The sequence below is a fragment of the Vigna unguiculata genome, chromosome 6, assembly GCF_004118075.2.
Source record: "Vigna unguiculata cultivar IT97K-499-35 chromosome 6, ASM411807v1, whole genome shotgun sequence".
NCBI lineage: Eukaryota > Viridiplantae > Streptophyta > Magnoliopsida > Fabales > Fabaceae > Vigna > Vigna unguiculata.
Window position 1 is genome coordinate 25286472 of NC_040284.1, and position 17927 is coordinate 25304398.

Sequence of the window (17927 nt, forward strand, 5' to 3'; positions counted from 1 at the left end):
TGGTCAAGGATATGCTGGATTAGTTACGAGCGGGGAGGTTCGTAACGGAGATTTGAGATGCGTGATTGATGCGGGCGGGGAGGTCCGTATCTGTTGTACTCTTGTGTGGGGATGCGAGCGGGGAGGTTCGTATGTTCCGTGCTCACACTTGAGGCTACTATGAGCGGGGAGGTTCATAGTAGGTGTTCACGCATGTTGGACTACGAGCGGGCAGGTTCGTAGAGTTGGACTACGGGCGGGGAGGTCCGTAGAGTTGGACCACGAGCGGGTAGGTTCGTGGGAGCATGATAATCCCTAAGGACCAAGGTTGTGAATGGATCTTTCTCATATAGGTTATGAGATTGGGGTATAATGATATAAAAAAAAAAGTCAATAAACTAAAATTGACTAAGTTAGATTGGGTGAGGGACAATTCTTATTATCTTATTATTTGTATAATTTTTCTTTCTCAGCTCACCCTTGCTTGTTTGTGTGTTTGTGTTTGGCGATGATCACGTGACTTGTTACGTGGGAGCAGACGTGAATTCAGGTGATCATGCGAATGCTTAGCGACAGAGCGGGGACCACCGATGGGGAATTTTCTTTATGCTATGCTTTCTTATATTTTGTAATAGACCTTACGAGGTTTTATCCAGTATGAACTTGTAATAAAGAAGAGATAGTATGAACGGATTATGACGAGACAAGTTTTTAAATTTCCCGCGCTTGGGAACTTATTAAAATGTCTGAATTTCTTAAAGTATACTTTGTAAAAATAAATTTTATCTAGTAATATCCATCTAGGGTGTTACAAGATACATAGAAAAGGAAAAAGAAATATATTATTATAAAGATATTGGTCCCAATTTTTGTTGAACTTATTCAATATGGTTCTTTATTTTTTTTTTCAATTAAGTTTCAATTTTTGTTTAAATGATTTAATTTAATCCTTTTCATTAGATTTGTATAAACATCACTAAAAACATGTTATGAATTTGTAGTATTTTTTTTTTGTCCACATGTGAGATATGTGTTATTTCTCGTTGTATTGTCAATATCATATGAAAGTGTTAGTGTCATTGTTAGTGTGAACAACACATGTCATTATTAATATCAAATATCATTGTCTTGTATTCAATTTACTCCCTATATTTATATATATTTTTTAATTCAATCTTATTTTTTTAAAATAGCTGAGTATTATTCCTCTATAAATTGTGATCAAATTTATCCTTTTTATAAATGTTATACCTAAACATAATATTCTAACTTGGTGGTCCTAACTGAACCACTATCTATTTTAGAGGATTTTTATAATTTCCTATCATTTTAGAATAAAAGTATTTTTCATTATGTTTCTTCTACATTAATTATATGAATTAATGTTTAATAATGTCGTTATTATATATTCTACATTAATTATATGAATTAATATTTAATAATGTCGTTATTATATATTTATTAAATTTATTCCTATTTAATGTTCATTTCATGAATATATAATATTATTTGTGTATATTAATAAATATAAACTCTGATGTGCAATTTACAAATTTCACTACTATATTAATATTGTATTTTTACTTAGAGTTTAAAATTGATCACTTTATAATTTGTAATTTATTATTTTTGTTGATAAATAAAATGAATTCAATTATATTTTGAAGACGAAAAATATTATTCATTTAAAAAGAAAAATTAAATTGAATCAACAAATAAATATAAAAAGTAAACTGAATACTATTTTAAGATATATTAAAAAATATTGTTTCTTCCTTGATGAACATTAATTTTATTGTTTTAAAATACATTAAAAATATTTTTACCAGAAATATTAAATTGAATGTAATAAGTATATCATTAATTAAAAATTGGTCTTTCTTTAATCTAATATGTCCCAATTTTTATTAACTGTAGGAATTAACTTACAGTTAAGTTTTACTTTGTAATAACGACATCGGTTGGTTTTAACTTTTGTTATGTTTAAAATAATTCCGTCGTGTTCGACTAAATTATACTAATAATTTCTTAAGGGAAATTATAGCAATAGATTAGGTATTGTTGGTTACGGCAAAGCGTAACAACTTACATCCACTAATGATAATAAAATAAGATTTCAATGTTCTTATAAAAGTTAATAGGAGATTTAGCCCATCTGCCTCTCACTATTCACATCATTTGAAAATTACATTAATTTGCACCTGTTATTTTAAAAGTTAAATTTTTAGAGATATAAATTTTAGTGGATAAATGATAAAAAAGTATAAATAGACTATAAAATTATCCTTTTAAAACTTTTTTCTCTACAAATATAAACAATTTAGTTATTTAATGCAACTGTGTAATCATCTATCGAATTTAGGAATAAATCATCTGTACAGAACGCGAATTCAAATACTCATAATTTACTAAGAATATATCTACAAATAATACTCATAAAATAATGATATCTCAGGATGAAGTATAATAAATAATAGGGTTAAATTTAAATATATTTTTGTCAGTAAAAATTAAAATTAATTTTTCTTGAAAATCTTAAACTGATTTAGTGCATAAATGATGTAAATGTGAAAATTTGGTCTTTTTAATCAAATTTTATTAAATTTATTTGATGTTTCAAACTTATTTATTATGATATTTTAGTTTGTTTATAATGTTTGACATATGTTTGTTTTAATGTTAGCAGAAAAACACATTTAAAATGTCAAATAAATTTTTAAAAAAATTGGTTTCAATTAAAATATTAAATCCACACATTTTTAAAGACAATGCACTAAATTGGTTTTAGATTTTCAAGAGGGACTAATTTCAACTTTTACTCAAAGTTGAAGGACTATAAACATATTTAATCCTAAATATTATATCTCAAATCAGAGTTAAAGATACCGTTTTATAGATATCTTCTTAATCTTAAAAAAAAACATAATTACCTTTATATATATATATATATATATATATATATATATATATATTCAATTAGCATAATATATTTTCCGAACGTTGCAGAAAATATTATGTCTTACTGCAGTGTGGGTTTTCCACTACAATTTTTTTCTCCAATCAAACACACAATTAAATAGTGAGCCTATAGTTTAATTCAAGTTGTATAAGGAACTACAGAATTTGAAATAAAAATTAGTACCAAAAATTGCCATACTTACCTAATCGAACCTTTTCTGTCTGTGATAAGCCATTATTAGTACATGAATAAATATTCTTTTTATAAAACGTAAAATAGTTTTCCAGATGATAATGCATGTTTCCACATAAACTAATTTATAGTTATTATTCATTGTGCAAGATAAATGTTAACCTTTTCATTATAAATTTAAATTCTCAACTAATTAACTAATAAAAGAGTTTCTTCTTCATCGATCAACCATTTATATTATAACTTAAACTTTTGATCCATGCAAATTTGATGGGGTTATATATATATATATATATATATATATATATACACACGTGAGTTATAGATATCGAGAGATTGTGGTTCTATATTATATGACATTGGTCTTACACATATATAAAGTATTTGACACCATTCTTATCCCAAAATCTCAAGATAATTATGTTATGAGCCTTTAGTTTGATATAATGTTTAATTTTGTGTATTTTATCTAATGTGAGAGTTTGACTCACACTTGGACTATTTTCAACAATCGTTCCTTGAGGATGAGTTCCTTTTTTGTCTCGTATGACAAAAATATATATAAACTCATCAATGACATTAGAATCGATGATTCGGATTGACTGATCGCATAACTATAACTAAAAAGGATGATCGAAGTGACTGAAAGAAAACCACAACAAAAAAGATCATCATTCAGATGAGAGGAAATATATCATATAAAAAAAAGGAAAGGTATGAAAGAAAAAATTCCAACAAAATTTTAGGTTAAAATTTACAAATGTAATAGTTAGCTTGAAACTTTTATCATATAGGTTCATTGTGATTCATCCATAACTCTCAACTATTTATATTATAACTTTGACTCTCTAAATTCATGTTTAGTTAATTTTTAACTTATTCGTAGTTTTAATGATGCATATATTTTATCATGTTTTAGTGCTTAACGTCATTTGACGAAAATACAAAATAAATTTTTTTTTTGAAACTATTCGAGCTTAACTTTATAATGTTTTTTTTTTCAATTAATTTGTCTTTAAAACTTGTAATTAAAGATGGGCACTAAAAGCTAAAGTAAATTATGGAAACGGAACATCGATTTTAATTCGAGGACAAATACATAAATGCCTAAGAGAAAAAAAAAATACTAATTATTACTGGTGATCGTTTGGTTGAAACAAATCTAGGTCTACCTAAGGGATAAAAGGGAATGGTGTTGACAGAGAAGAATTAGGATATGAATTTTTATGTCTTAAAAAATATACCCACATGTCCTAAAGTACAACCATACACACTCAAACAGCACTACGTAGGATATAAACATAAATACTAAATTCGCATGATAAAAAGTGGAGGAGAAATGTATTTTCATAAATAAACTTTGTACCAGTTAAAAGAAAAAGAAAAGAACAATATGAGTATTTTGTAACATAATTGAAAATAGAAACAAAAACACGTTTGTTGTTTAATAATGAAGTGTGGTTTCCACCAAAATGATGGCCAATGAGTTTCATTTGAGAACAAATTACAGTAGGCTAAGCTGACTCTGTAGACTAGAGGACCATACTTTATAATCAATCTATAATAGATAGACAGAGAAGACAAGAGAGAGAAGAAGAAGAAGAAGAAAAAAGAGTACCACACCACTTCTTTAGAATTTGGAAACGACGATTCAGCTGTCTCCGGAGCGAAATAATCACCGTCGGCGACACCATAAAAGAAGCTTTGGTCATTCCAAAGGATTTTTGGAGCGAAAGAGAAAGAAAAGTTCTGTAACCGAAGCAGTGAGAGGGAGTTAACAGTACATGAGATAAATTGTGTGGCAGGATCGTTACGAGAGGCAAAAAGGAGGAAACTTGTTAACTCTTCATCATTACTCACTCACTCGCGTATAACTGTCTTGTCTCGCCATCTATTTCTCTCTCCTTTGTATTCATGGGGTAATCTCATCTGTTATTTCTCACTCTGCACTGCTTTCAGCTTTTGCCTCTCTTTCTCTTCTTCTCTCTCTACGACGCCGTTTTGAATGGCACATCTGGAAGCTCCCGTCAGAAGTGTGCCCAGTTCTCAGCCAGAAACAGGTCAATGGCTTATGCTTCGTTGGGATTTTGTGGACCTTGCTCTGCTTGGTTGCTTAGAAAGTTTGACAAATAAAAACAACTGGGTGTGTTTTTTTTTTTTTATGTTTGAAGCACTTTGTAAGGTTCTCAAGGAGGTTTTTTTGTGGTTTAGAGGAACTTGGGTCTGCGCGGTTTTGGTTCAATTGTTGATGTGTTGTGTCTTCCTTACTGGGACTGTGTTTTGGAAGGAGAGTGAAGGGGAGAAGTTGTTTACTTTCTGAGAAACCACGCAGAGCATTGCCTTTCATTTGTGAAAACGAGGATCTTACTTAATTGTTTTGATTTATGTTCGCTTAGGTGTGGGAGATGGTGATCTGTACACGCAGCTATGGAAGCTATGTGCGGGGCCTTTGGTGGATGTTCCTTGCGAAGGGGAGAGAGTTTTCTACTTCCCGCAGGGTCACATGGAACAAGTGTGTTTTTTTTTTCGTAGCTTTCGTTTTTTTTTTTTGTTTGCTTTGAAATTTACGAGAGTTTTGGTCTTATTTTTCGGCAGTTGCAAGCTTCCACCAATCAGGGACTGAACCAGGAGCTGAGCCAGCAAATTCCTCATTTCAACCTCCCGTCCAAGATTCTCTGTCGTGTTGTTCACATTCAGTTGTTGGTAAGTTTCTTATACCTTTCATTGCATATTTATTATTGTAATTCATGTAATTATCATAAGATTTTATGTTAATTTGTAGGCGGAACAAGAAACAGATGAAGTTTATGCTCGTATCACTTTGCTTCCGGAGTCAAATGTGAGATTATAAGTGTTTCCCATTTTTTTTTTTTTTGCTTCGGTCGTGCGGATCCGTTTAGTGACTCTGAGAGAATTTGATTGAGTTTTTGAACCCAATTCCCTCGTTATTACTCTACCTGGAATGGGTTTGTTTTGTATTTGGCTTGCTTTACGATTTCCTCTGCGACTGTGAAATACATAGTAATACTAAAGGAAAATAGTTTTTCAGGTTGAAAGTTGAGAGTATTTTTTCTAAGGAGTTATCTTGGTTTACTTTTGTGGTTTTCTTCAGCAAGAAGAGCCAACGAGTCCAGACCCAAGTCCACCCGAGACCCAGAAACAGAGTTTTCACTCTTTTAGTAAAATATTAACTGCTTCTGATACCAGCACTCATGGAGGATTTTCAGTTCTTCGGAGGCATGCTACCGAGTGTCTGCCTCCATTGGTATTTACCTCTCTCAGTTTCCTTTAGCCTCAATATATTTAATGGAACCCCAACTTTCCTTATTTTCACGCTTGCTACTTTTTTCTATGTATTGCAGGACATGACCCAAACTATCCCCACTCAGGAATTGGCAGCAAAGGATCTTCATGGGTTTGAGTGGAAGTTTAAGCATATATTCAGAGGTAATTTTGGTTTAATATTTCAAGTATTTTTTGGGGATTTATGACCATAGTTAGTATGAAATAAAATGAAAGCCAGTGAGCGTAAATTTGCTTCTCCCATTTTGTAAACATGATCAGGTCAACCAAGGAGGCACCTGCTCACAACTGGCTGGAGTACATTTGTGACATCCAAGAGACTCGTTGCTGGAGATGCTTTTGTGTTTCTGAGGTTTTAAAACTTAGGAACCTTATTGTATTATTGTCTCTGATGTTGTTTCATCTGTTATGATGGTCTGTACTTTGGTTTTGACATGATTGTTGCAGGGGAGAGAATGGCGAACTGAGAGTTGGTGTTAGGCGTGTAGCACGACAGCAAAGTCCCATGCCTTCTTCTGTGATATCAAGCCAGAGTATGCATCTTGGAGTGCTTGCCACTGCCTCTCATGCATTTTTGACCAGTACCATGTTTGTGGTGTATTACAAGCCTAGGTGGGTAAACATGTTAAAGTTTGCCTTTGGTGCCACAGACCTTATAATTACAATGTAACAGAATGTCTAACCCTTGTTCCACATGCCTTTCGATACATTCAGGACCAGCCAGTTTATTATTGGTCTAAACAAATATCTAGAGGCAGTGAACAAGTTTTCAGTTGGCATGCGTTTCAAGATGAGATTTGAGGTGGAGGACTCACCTGAGAGAAGGTATCTATTTTAGTACATAAGCAATTAGTGTCCCCTTGAGTTATATAGTTGGTCCTTTATTGTCATGTTACTTTAATTTTTTGGTCAGGTTTTCTGGTACTATTGTTGGGGTTGGGGATGTTTCTCCAGGATGGCGGAACTCTCAATGGCGTTCGTTGAAGGTTGAACTTAGACCTAAGTTTTTCCATCTGAATTCTTATTCTGTTTGAATTTAGCGTTTATAATGTTTTGGCCATTCAGGTTCAATGGGATGAACCAGCAATAATTCCAAGGCCAGAGAGAGTTTCTTCGTGGGAGATAGAGCCTTTCGTTGCTTCCACTGCTCTGAATGTGACCCAACAAGTGGTGAAGAGCAAGAGATCCAGGCCTCCTGAGGTTTCGTCTTCTGGTACAACATGTTTCACCTAAATCAGTTTTCTTGTTTTTTTTTTTTTTCAGAAAAAAAAGGGATCTAATCTAAAACATGTGTTGGTTGTTTAAGGATTAAATGAGCAATGAGTTAAATTATGTGATGGTTGGATGTAGAAATTGGCCCCAATTCCCCTGGTGCGGGTTTGTGGTATCATGGAGCATCGTTATCGCATGACCCTACTGCATTGGGTGGCAGTTCAGAGGTGGAAAGCAATGAAAGGGCAGTAATATGGTGTACAAGGATGAAAGAAATAAATGCGAATCCCATGAATGGTAACAAGAGCAGCTCGAGCAGAGTGGGTGTGGAAGGAATGTGGCCATCTTCCCCACATTTGAGTGTGTCTTCGAACCTTTTTCCGGACCCCAAAAACAGCAAAGCTGTGACAGCACAATCAACTGTCTCTGGGTATGCCCCTGTTTCATCTAGGACGAATGATGATTTGGCACATGATCCCGTGGAATGTGGTAAAAGAAGTGAGAATCCCATGGAGTGTTGGGTGTTCGGAGTTAATTTGACTAACAATTTTACTAATGTTGCCCTCCCCGATAAAGAACTAGGATGTCCACCTATAATAATTCCTAGTGGTCCCAAAGATTCTATTCCTGTTGCTGCATGTGAAACTCAGCCTAGTCAGAATCACAATTATTCACTCTCCAATAAGCTGCACAACCAAATTATTTCTGATGGATCACCCAGTGAGAGACACGCCAAGCACCCCACACTACCATCCACCAGGACTCGGACCAAGGTATCACTAATAATTTTCTGTACATTCCTTTTCCTATTTTCTGCAAACTCAAAAAATGAATAATACAAATAAGATTGTTTTTGGTGTTTGAGAAGGTGCAAATGCAAGGTGTTGCTGTTGGTCGTGCTGTTGACCTCACTGTCCTAAAAGATTACGAGGCTCTCATAGACGAGCTTGAGAAAATTTTTGATATCAAGGGAGAGCTTCGAATGCAAACCAAATGGGTTATTACTTTCACTGATGATGAGAATGACATGATGCTCGCGGGTGATGATCCATGGCCGTAAGTAGTAGTTTTAGCGCCATTACTTTTACCTGCAACTTCAAAAACTGGACTTTAATTCTGAATTCTTTTTCATTTGCATTGCAGTGAATTCTGTTGTATGGCGAAGAGGATTTTCATTTGTTCGAGGGAAGATGTGAAGAAGTTGAAAAGCAAGGATTCTGGTTGTTCATCAGAGGGTGAGGAGACTTTGTTGAGCCAAGATTCACAGAATAGGGAGGAAACTCAGCAAATCTCTTGCGATTTGACAGCTTAACCTTTTTAGTTTTGTTTTTTTGGTTTGGAAGGGGTTTAGGGTGCTTCATGGTTTGATTTGTTCAGTTTTATGCGACTTTAAATTGTAGAGTAGTGAAGGTGTGTAAGTGGACTAATATAATATATAACTACATTTAGGCACTTTTTATTTGTGAATACTTTTTTTGGGGTGCATAATCAACCATGCCTCTTCTTTTTCTCCCTCTGATCGATCGATTGAATGAATGTTATTGTTGGGAAATGACATTACCTACGACAATGGCACCAATTCATACCAAATTTACGTGGTTAGAACTAATCTGTCTACATTTTCAGAATCACCACTCATATTATTTGGTACAAGGTAAACATTATTAGATTGGCGCTTTCCTTTACTGATGTTACAACTCATACCCAAACAAATAACAATGCCCATTCTCGTGTTATCATTATTTCTGGCATAACATTTAAATGTTTCCGTGTTGGGTAACGACCCAACACTTAACTTTCTTTGGAAATCTTTTGCTATTTACATAATTTTACCGTTGTAATTACTTCTTTTTCTATTTCTCTTACGGATCACAATTTGTAATGCAATCAAATTACATTATTTATTTTTCAAATGATTTTCAGTTAATAAAGCTTTTGAAGAGTTTATGAAAAATTTCTTGGGTTAGATTAAACGTCCCTTGTCTTCAAGTGATTGGTTAAAGTGGTTTATTTCATTAGAATAAGAGTGTCTTTTTCCATGGATATCTGTAATGTAGGTAAAAAGCATCCGTGAATAAATAAAATAAAATAAAAGCGATTATGATGTAGAGGTTTTTCATTATGAGTTGTTATTGTCTTTCATTTAATGTCTTTTGTAAAGGTGTTAAATGAAATTAAAGCATATTCAATGATGATACGTAACGAGAAATTTATTCCATGTGCGCCGGAGAATGTCACTTTTCCAGATGTTACAGATTTATAGACAGGAGATACAAATGTTTGTGCGAATATAGAATTATGTTTGTTGCATTGTGTACCAAATTGGAGGCTAAGGTTGCTTCCAACAATAATATCCTCAATTTTTGTTTTCATGAAAATAGAGAAGATTGTTTTTGAAAATGGTATAGTCAAAGCAAGTGTGCTCATAAGAGGTCAAAAGGAAGTGTGTTTGTTTTAATCGCAATAATCAGACAGCCACTGTCTCTTCCTCTAGATGCATCTCACCTTTGGGTCACCTTCTTTTTCCGCACTGGAACACTTTGCGCTTTGCCTTTTCTTTTTCTAATATAAATAGAATTTAGATTTAGATATTGTAAGCAAATATTTGATTTTCACCTTTTCAAAATTTGAAAAAATAGGTTGTGATTATTAAGAGTGGAGGCATTTTCCAGCATGTATTGATGAAGATGGTGAAAATTGAATGCAAATTTATTGTTGGTGAAAACAAGAGAATCTAAGTGGGACCTTTGTATGATTTCCGAATAAGTGTAGAGCTAAATATAGGTGATCTAACATAAGATGAATCAAAAGTAAACACAAGTAATCGATGTGGAAGCATCTTCGGTTTTTCTTGCGTCACAACACAACACCACCCTCACTTTTTCTTTGCATGTTTAAAAGGTGTTACTTCTATAATCTTTTTCAAACATAATGCCTTCTTTCATTTTTTTTCTAATAAACATATCTTTGCGTCAACTCTTTTATTCGTAAAGATATCAATTTGTTCTCAAATTCTTAAAGTCTTTAAAAATTAAAAAATATATATATAACTTCATTTTCTCAAACTTATTAGTAACTAAATCGACTTTTAAAAAACTTTTTAACCATTCAAATTCATGACATGAAAACCAACAATTTTTTTTTCTTGAAAAATTTAGGATTTGTTTTTTCTTAAAATAGTAATCAAAATCATATTTATTTAAAATTTCACAAACTACAAATATAATCAACTCTACTTTTTTTTACCACTTTCTTTTAAAGTTAGATAAAAAAAAGAATTCTTTGGTTGAAAAAACTAATACAGCCAGCGTCGGCTGCTTCCCCAGAATTAGTATAGTTTAAACATACATTAATATGCTATAATTTGAAGTAAAATTTATAAATACATATAAAGATTGAAATTAAAATATATAATTTTATTGATATCTCATGTAAAATTTAAAAATTTTAAATTCAATTTAACATATAGTGTTAAACTTTACTTTGCTTAAAACTACTAAAAAAATTATGTTTATTGTTGTTTTTGAATAAAGGAAATATTTTACATTTAGTTACGTCCTTAATGCTATAGAAAATAATAAACAAATACTAATTTAAAATATTATTATTGGTTGTGTGGTGATAGGTCCAATATTATTGGGATCCAGACGAGCAAGACGATCATACGAAGAATATCTATTCAAAATTCACATTTGTATGGGTTTTTGGTTATTTACGTGTTTTTTATTTATTTATTACGGTTTAATGGAATCCATGTAAAATTTTCAGTAAATAATTTCACGAATAAAAAACAAGTTCATAGGGTCTCATTTTTGTTTTTCTTTTACAAATCATTTTTTAAACCACTCAGAAAACAAAAAAAAAGTAATATATTTTAATATTAAAGATACTAATAAATGAAAAAAAAAATTGAGAGACACTGGAACTAGATATTATTATATAAATCGCTATTTAAAATCTTAGGATATCTTAAATTTTATATATTTTAGAAGGAAAAAATATATTTTTTATTTATAATTTAGATACCTCCCATATGGATCATTTCTTTTAGCTCGGCCCAAATTGTCCTACTACTTAAACCCAATTTCAAAAAACAAACCCATTAAAAAAACCAAACTGACTTTAAATTTTAGGTCAAACGAAACAATTATATTCAAATGTAGTTTTACTGAATTGGATAAATATCATATTAAAATCATTAACCAAATTAGTGTCTTAGGAAAGAGGTGTTATATTATTATCTGATTAAAACACACGTTATAAAAAAAGTTCATTTTGGTATTTTAAAATAAGCTACTAGTTGAAACAATTTTATTGTTTAGTGTACGACCAACCGTTGCTGGATTATGTGAATCGATATATATTATAAAGTTATTTATCTATCTCTATATATAATATTGTTAATATAAAAATTTTATTATATAATTATCATAAATATAAGGAAATCAGTACTAAAAATTTTATTATATAATTATCATAAAGAATTTTTCCTGCTATTTTTTTAATAATTTTAATTGGCAAATAATTTCTTTGTGAATTATTATTTTCTACAAAATTATAAAATTCGTAAGTATTTTCTGTAAAATTTGTTGTGAAAAGTGTTTTATACAAAATATTTTACAAAAAATTTGGTAACAATTTCTTGTAAATGTTTTTCATAACAAAATTTATGTATTTCCTAAAAAAGAAATCAAAATAAATTTTATAGGAAATATAAATTTTTTTAATAGTGAATAGAGTTTTATGTATTTATTTACACGGATGAAATATGAATTGCATGTGAACTAAATTGCCTTCTACAGGGAGGATTTAAGTTAAGTATTTTTGCAAAGATAATTCATTATTTCATTTAATACGTAGTATGAGTTTTTTTTTTTTTTAATTAGATTCAAAGTGCTATCAATATTATTTAATTTTCATTTGATATGATTGAATTACACTGATATAAAAATAAAAAATTTAAGATAAATAAGTTACCCTAACTTAAAAAAATTATTATATTTTAAATCATTGTAGGTGGTAAATAAGTAAAATGTTACAAAACATGAGCAAACTTTTTGTCTGAATAAGCTAAACATTTTATTGAAGCTAAGTGGAAGCATAGAGAAATAGGTTAAAGTATATTGAAAGTTATGTTTTTGTAGAGACCAAACATTGCTTATCCGAGTTAATATTGAATAGTACATAGGACAATCATTCCTTCAAAACCTCCTTTTAACTAAGTCACCTACGTCTTCACACAAAAAGCTTCTAAATGTAGATTATTAACCTTTATAAGTTATTCATAAAATAATATTTCTATTCTTTCAAAATCTTAGGGATGACCTATCTTAAGTAACAATTATCAAGACAAATAAAAATAATGAAATAACCTCGAATCTTCAATAATCTAAGGATTTTATAAAATTTATCGAGTTTCAACCATAATCACGTAAACGGATATCATAACAAAAATGTAAGAAAATGAGACATTTTTTATATTATGCAAGCATATTTTAAAATGAAATATATGTATTAAAATACTACTTACGATATATTGTTTTGTTTATACTATATTTTATTCTATTGTTTTATGGATCGGAACAAAATAGAGAAATATAAAAGTCTCATGTTATAGTGTGTGGCTTACATAACTAAGTCATATATTATTACACTATAGAAACAAATATAGAAATATTTATTGTGTAGCTTATTGAGACTTAGTTATACGCAAGAAATATTATAGTGAGACTTAGTTACACACTATAAATTCATTTTAAATTATGTTTACTATGTTAATTTTATACATACTTTTATTCAAAAGATATTCTCTAATTTATTGTTAAGTGACTTGATTTAAGAAATGATTTTTGAAAATGGGCCGGCATCAGAAAAGCAATGTTATATTGTTTGGTCTACAAAAGAAAAGATAAAAAAAATTAGAAAAAATGAAACTAAATACCTTGGATAATAATTGTTATAGAATATTTTTTTTCTAGAAAGAAAATAAACATCTATATAACATTATCTTAACAATTTAAATAAAAATGTTTAATAATAAATAGAGATTTTTTGTTTCAAATATCTGCTTAACAACTTTTGTCAAAAAAAAAAAAACAAATATTTGAATTGATCTTCCTAGAATTTGATTTCTGCATTTTTTCTTCAGTGCAAAATGAGAGAAAACTTCTCCACGCTATGTTTTCTTCCTCTGTTCTTTATTCCCTTTGTTTCTTTTGTTCCAAAACAAAGTGGTTTTATATTTATTTAATTAAGGTTTTTATACATATTTGCTCTGTTATTATAACTCGTTACGTGTATTAGTGTTGAAAAAAGTGGTTATCTGCATTATTACTCAATGACTGTCTGCAAGTGTCGGTGCTGTGTCGTGTCTGTCCAATAAAAAAACTGTAGCTCATAACTTCATGATGGACTTTGTTTTGTCTTCTATATACACAAAATTCCATTTTCTTTCTTTTTACCCATTTCAAGGTAAATCAAATAGTACCAAGAAAGGTGACATTTGCCCATAAAATATTCAAAAATGTTGCATATCAAATAATTCATATACCAATATATTATTTACATTTTTATATTGTTTATTACATGTTATAAAAATAAAAATAATACAAAGTGATAGTGTATACATTGTTATATCTATGCCATTTTTTTAAAAATTGACGCTAACTTTTACGTTTTAGAAAAATAAAACAGATAAGTCAAGTTTTATGAGCTTCTCAAATAAACAATAAATTTCTCCTTACATTATAAATTTTGAGCTTATAACAAGTCAATTAATTAAATTAACAAACTCACCGTTTTATTAACTACCTTTTTTTCTTTCTGAAGTGGCCTTTCTAAACATTGTCTCGCTTCATAAATACATTTTATTAATGTAATTTTGGTTTTTTATTTCGACAGCGAAAAAAATCTATCATAGAATCATATATTTTTATTTTATCATATGGCCATGTTTTAATTTTGTCTGACTTTTTTCTTTACTTTGTAATTTTTTATTTTGGTTTTTTATTTTATTTAGTCCCTCTAAAATATTTTTTATTCGTATAATATGTAATAATAGTTTTTCTGTCCATATATATCAAATATTTTTTAAAAGAACTAATTCAAAATATAAAAAAAAAATACTATATGGACTACAAATGAAAACAATAGTTTACATTAACTAAAACAAAATAACAAGAATAATCCAAAATAAAAATTTAGAAGGACTACAAGAAAAATAGTGCTATATACAATTTAAAAATAATCACGTGTGTGCGTTACTTAATTCTGATTTACTTTATATAGTTGTTGACTTTGAAGTTGTGAGGGTGGTGGGAATAATGATGAATTTTGGCGTATTTGACAATAAGAGAGAGTAAAAGTGGTTCTTTTGGTGGTCTTTTCAGTGTACAATTTCTAAACTTAATTTTAGTTTTCTTAATTCATCACCGCACTCAAAGAGAGGATCGAGATTGAAAAAAAAGAAAAAGAAAAACCCTCCGCAGTTTTTAAAGTTACTGCATAGAATTTTAGTCTTTAGTTAATTGTAATATTTGACATAATAAATGTATAAAGTATAACAAAAATGCAAGATCAATTGATACGTAAGTTACAAACAAATATGGATAAGGTAAAATTAAAAAAGTAAATAGTTAATAAAAATGAATAAACAGTTAGACATGATAAGAAGAAAATATATATGAATTATTTAGTGAGTAAAGAAAAATGATATTGGATAGTTGTAGAGACATTATTAGCCTTGTTTGGTAAGATTTATGTTTGACATATTAAATAGTTATCTGAAACGACATGTCACGTTAGAAATCTCAATAGAAGCTGTGTTCATATAATGTAACTCGATTTCCACTGGAATTTGGTATCCTAAGCTTGTGGCATGGGAAAGGCAGAAGATAAAGCATATTGACTAGGGACAAACACTAAGAAAATAATCCATCTATATAGAACACAATGTTTTCTTAAAGGCCTTCTTGTGACGCTCTTGCATGCACGGGTGTCCATGCCAGACATGTTCACAAATTTCTGCCACTCCCAAATAATGGTTAAGGTAAACAACAAGAGAGAAACATCAATACGGATATTTATACAAGATTTAAGCCATACATTCTTCTACTTTAATCTATCCAAGTAGAAGAATACACATTAATATTAATTTTTTATTATAATTACACATAATTATTATTAAAGATAAAATAACATAACTAAAAAATTATTATATTAAGAATATAATTGTAATACAAAGAACTTATTATTTACCCCGTTTATTTTAAAAAGTCATGAGTATTGAATTTGTAGGTTTTTGGGACGAGATATTCTCTCTTCACTTTTATTTATAAGATGTAACACAGAAAGCTTACTAGAAGGGGAGAGAAAAGAGAAAAAAAAGCAGTGGTGAAGGGGTTTGTGAAGAATGGGGTTTGAGGGAGAGAATGAGAGTGAAAGTGAGGAACAGAAGAAGATAGGACGGTTAGCCTTGTTCTCCATCCCACGAATGGCGTCCCCAGAGAGATCAGGAATGGCTACTCCGCCACTTCACACCTCCGCAGCTGTTCCTTTTCGCTGGGAAGAACAACCAGGAAAACCAAGGCCATGCAGTGCCCTCATCCCTTTCTCCAACCCCGCCGACATCCTTCCCAAGTCCTTGGAACTCCCTCCGAGGTTGCTCATACCCTCTCCCTATGTCACTTCCAACACCTTTCGTTCTCCCTCCTTCACAATCGCTGCCTCCAACTGCTATGGTTCTGATACCAAGGTTCTTGGGGCCATGGTTCTCTCCAAAGCCGGGGACTTCAAGGACTCTCTCTGGTTCGGTTCTTGGAAGAAAAAGCCCTTCAAACTCAGAAAAAGAGAGGTCACTGGGGCCAGTCACGTCTTTCCTTCGTCTTCTTCTTCTTCCACTGATTTTAAGGACACTGAAACCATCTCAAGCATCAAACGTTCTGGCGTCTGGGTTAGCTTTTACTCTTCCTTTCAACATCCAATGTTCTTTCCCATCCCACCTCTGTTTTGAAAACACTGCTACAGTGTTTCACTTGGGACTTTCATTCTTCGCCTGTATTATTAGTGTTTCACTTGAATAAAGTTACTTTTAAAAGAAACATGCTGCTTTTAGTGGGGTTTATGTCAGATCTGTCATTAAAATGAGAAGGGTGTCTGATCTTGCAATGTATAAAATTTTTTGCAGACAAGTATTTGTGAAGGGTTGAAGCTGGTGGTTCCACGGAGGAGTAAAAAAGTGAAGAAAGATGGGTGTGGCGGTGGCCTTAAACCATAGGGCCATATTTCAATTTGTTTGGAATGCATTATCTGGTGAAAAATGAGTTCTTTAGGAGCTATCCAATGGTTCTGATGATATTTTACTTTATGAGATGACTGTGACACATAGAAGGGTTGCAGACAGAAAGTCTGTTTCTTCTGCTGCTATGCTCTGCACTAAAACTTGATGCTTGTAACCTGCAAAGATGTATATGATATTTATTTACTTGCTTTAGTTGTTTAGCTGGTAAGAATTGTTGTTAATAGAAGTAGGTATTATGATTATCAAAGTGGTGGGAAGAAGGCATTGTTAAAGTCTCCGTCTTATCTTATGGTCATGGCCCGTGGAAAATGACATGGACACACATCACACTTCACAAGTTTCTTCATGTTTTGTCGGTACAATATCAATGAGGGCTTAATTAACAAATTAAATATTTTACACATGCTGTTTGTTGTACAAGTTCTTTGAATATTTTTCATTCACGTCTTTCTCTTTCTTGCTCACAACAGTTCAAAACCATGCTATCATCTTTCTCTATTGTTTTCTTAAGAATATTTCTTATGCATGAAAATAATTTACGAAAAAAAAAAAACAATCTCGTCGGTACACTATTTAATATGTACTAATAGCACGTTTGTTTTTCATTAATACAATTTCTCACATTTGAGCGAAAAAAGTTTTTCTTTTCCGACAATCACGAGTTTTATCCCAAAATAAATAAAATATCGCACTTGGTGCAGATGGTATTGGTTTTGTAGTCTGTACAAATACCATCTTAAAAAAAATAATAAATATGAACGCAAAATCTAACTCATTGCCTTTTTAATAATAAACAATAAGAAATTGTGCATATTATTACCGGTATATTTATTAATTTTAGCATCCTTCGGATCATCGTTAGATTCCCAGTTCGAATTTCGAGTAAAACTAGACTATATTTTTAAGATTAGAAATCTTGTGAATGAAATAAATTGTTACTAAAAAGTCCTCTATACACCTAAATTCTCAGTATTCAAGAGAACC

General features: G+C 30.9%; 2 protein-coding genes across 2 annotated transcripts; both read left to right on the forward strand.

The window, feature by feature from the left end:
* Positions 1-4663: 4663 nt before the first annotated feature.
* On the forward strand, positions 4664-9155 carry LOC114188236 (auxin response factor 9-like). Its single transcript, XM_028076804.1, has 15 exons — positions 4664-4998; positions 5090-5190; positions 5527-5642; positions 5726-5833; positions 5913-5969; positions 6243-6395; positions 6493-6577; positions 6695-6785; positions 6881-7045; positions 7148-7258; positions 7347-7419; positions 7499-7646; positions 7784-8418; positions 8514-8701; positions 8789-9155. The coding sequence occupies exons 2-15, from the start codon at positions 5136-5138 to the stop codon at positions 8955-8957; spliced, it is 2154 nt and encodes a 717-aa protein (XP_027932605.1). The 5' UTR covers positions 4664-4998; positions 5090-5135; the 3' UTR covers positions 8958-9155.
* A 6825-nt stretch (positions 9156-15980) lies between these two features.
* LOC114188241 (uncharacterized protein At4g00950) lies at positions 15981-17344 on the forward strand. Its single transcript, XM_028076810.1, has 2 exons — positions 15981-16595; positions 16830-17344. The coding sequence occupies exons 1-2, from the start codon at positions 16056-16058 to the stop codon at positions 16917-16919; spliced, it is 630 nt and encodes a 209-aa protein (XP_027932611.1). The 5' UTR covers positions 15981-16055; the 3' UTR covers positions 16920-17344.
* Positions 17345-17927: the final 583 nt, after the last annotated feature.

Coding starts and splice junctions, on each gene's coding strand:
- LOC114188236 (XM_028076804.1), top strand. CDS start 5,136: ATGGCACATCTGGAAGCTCCCGTCAGAAGTGTGCCCAGTTCTCAGCCA. Junction 7,046..7,147: donor GTGGTGTATTACAAGCCTAG/GTGGGTAAACAT, acceptor CGATACATTCAG/GACCAGCCAGTTTATTATTG. Junction 8,702..8,788: donor GCGGGTGATGATCCATGGCC/GTAAGTAGTAGT, acceptor TTTGCATTGCAG/TGAATTCTGTTGTATGGCGA.
- LOC114188241 (XM_028076810.1), top strand. CDS start 16,056: ATGGGGTTTGAGGGAGAGAATGAGAGTGAAAGTGAGGAACAGAAGAAG. Junction 16,596..16,829: donor TCAAACGTTCTGGCGTCTGG/GTTAGCTTTTAC, acceptor AATTTTTTGCAG/ACAAGTATTTGTGAAGGGTT.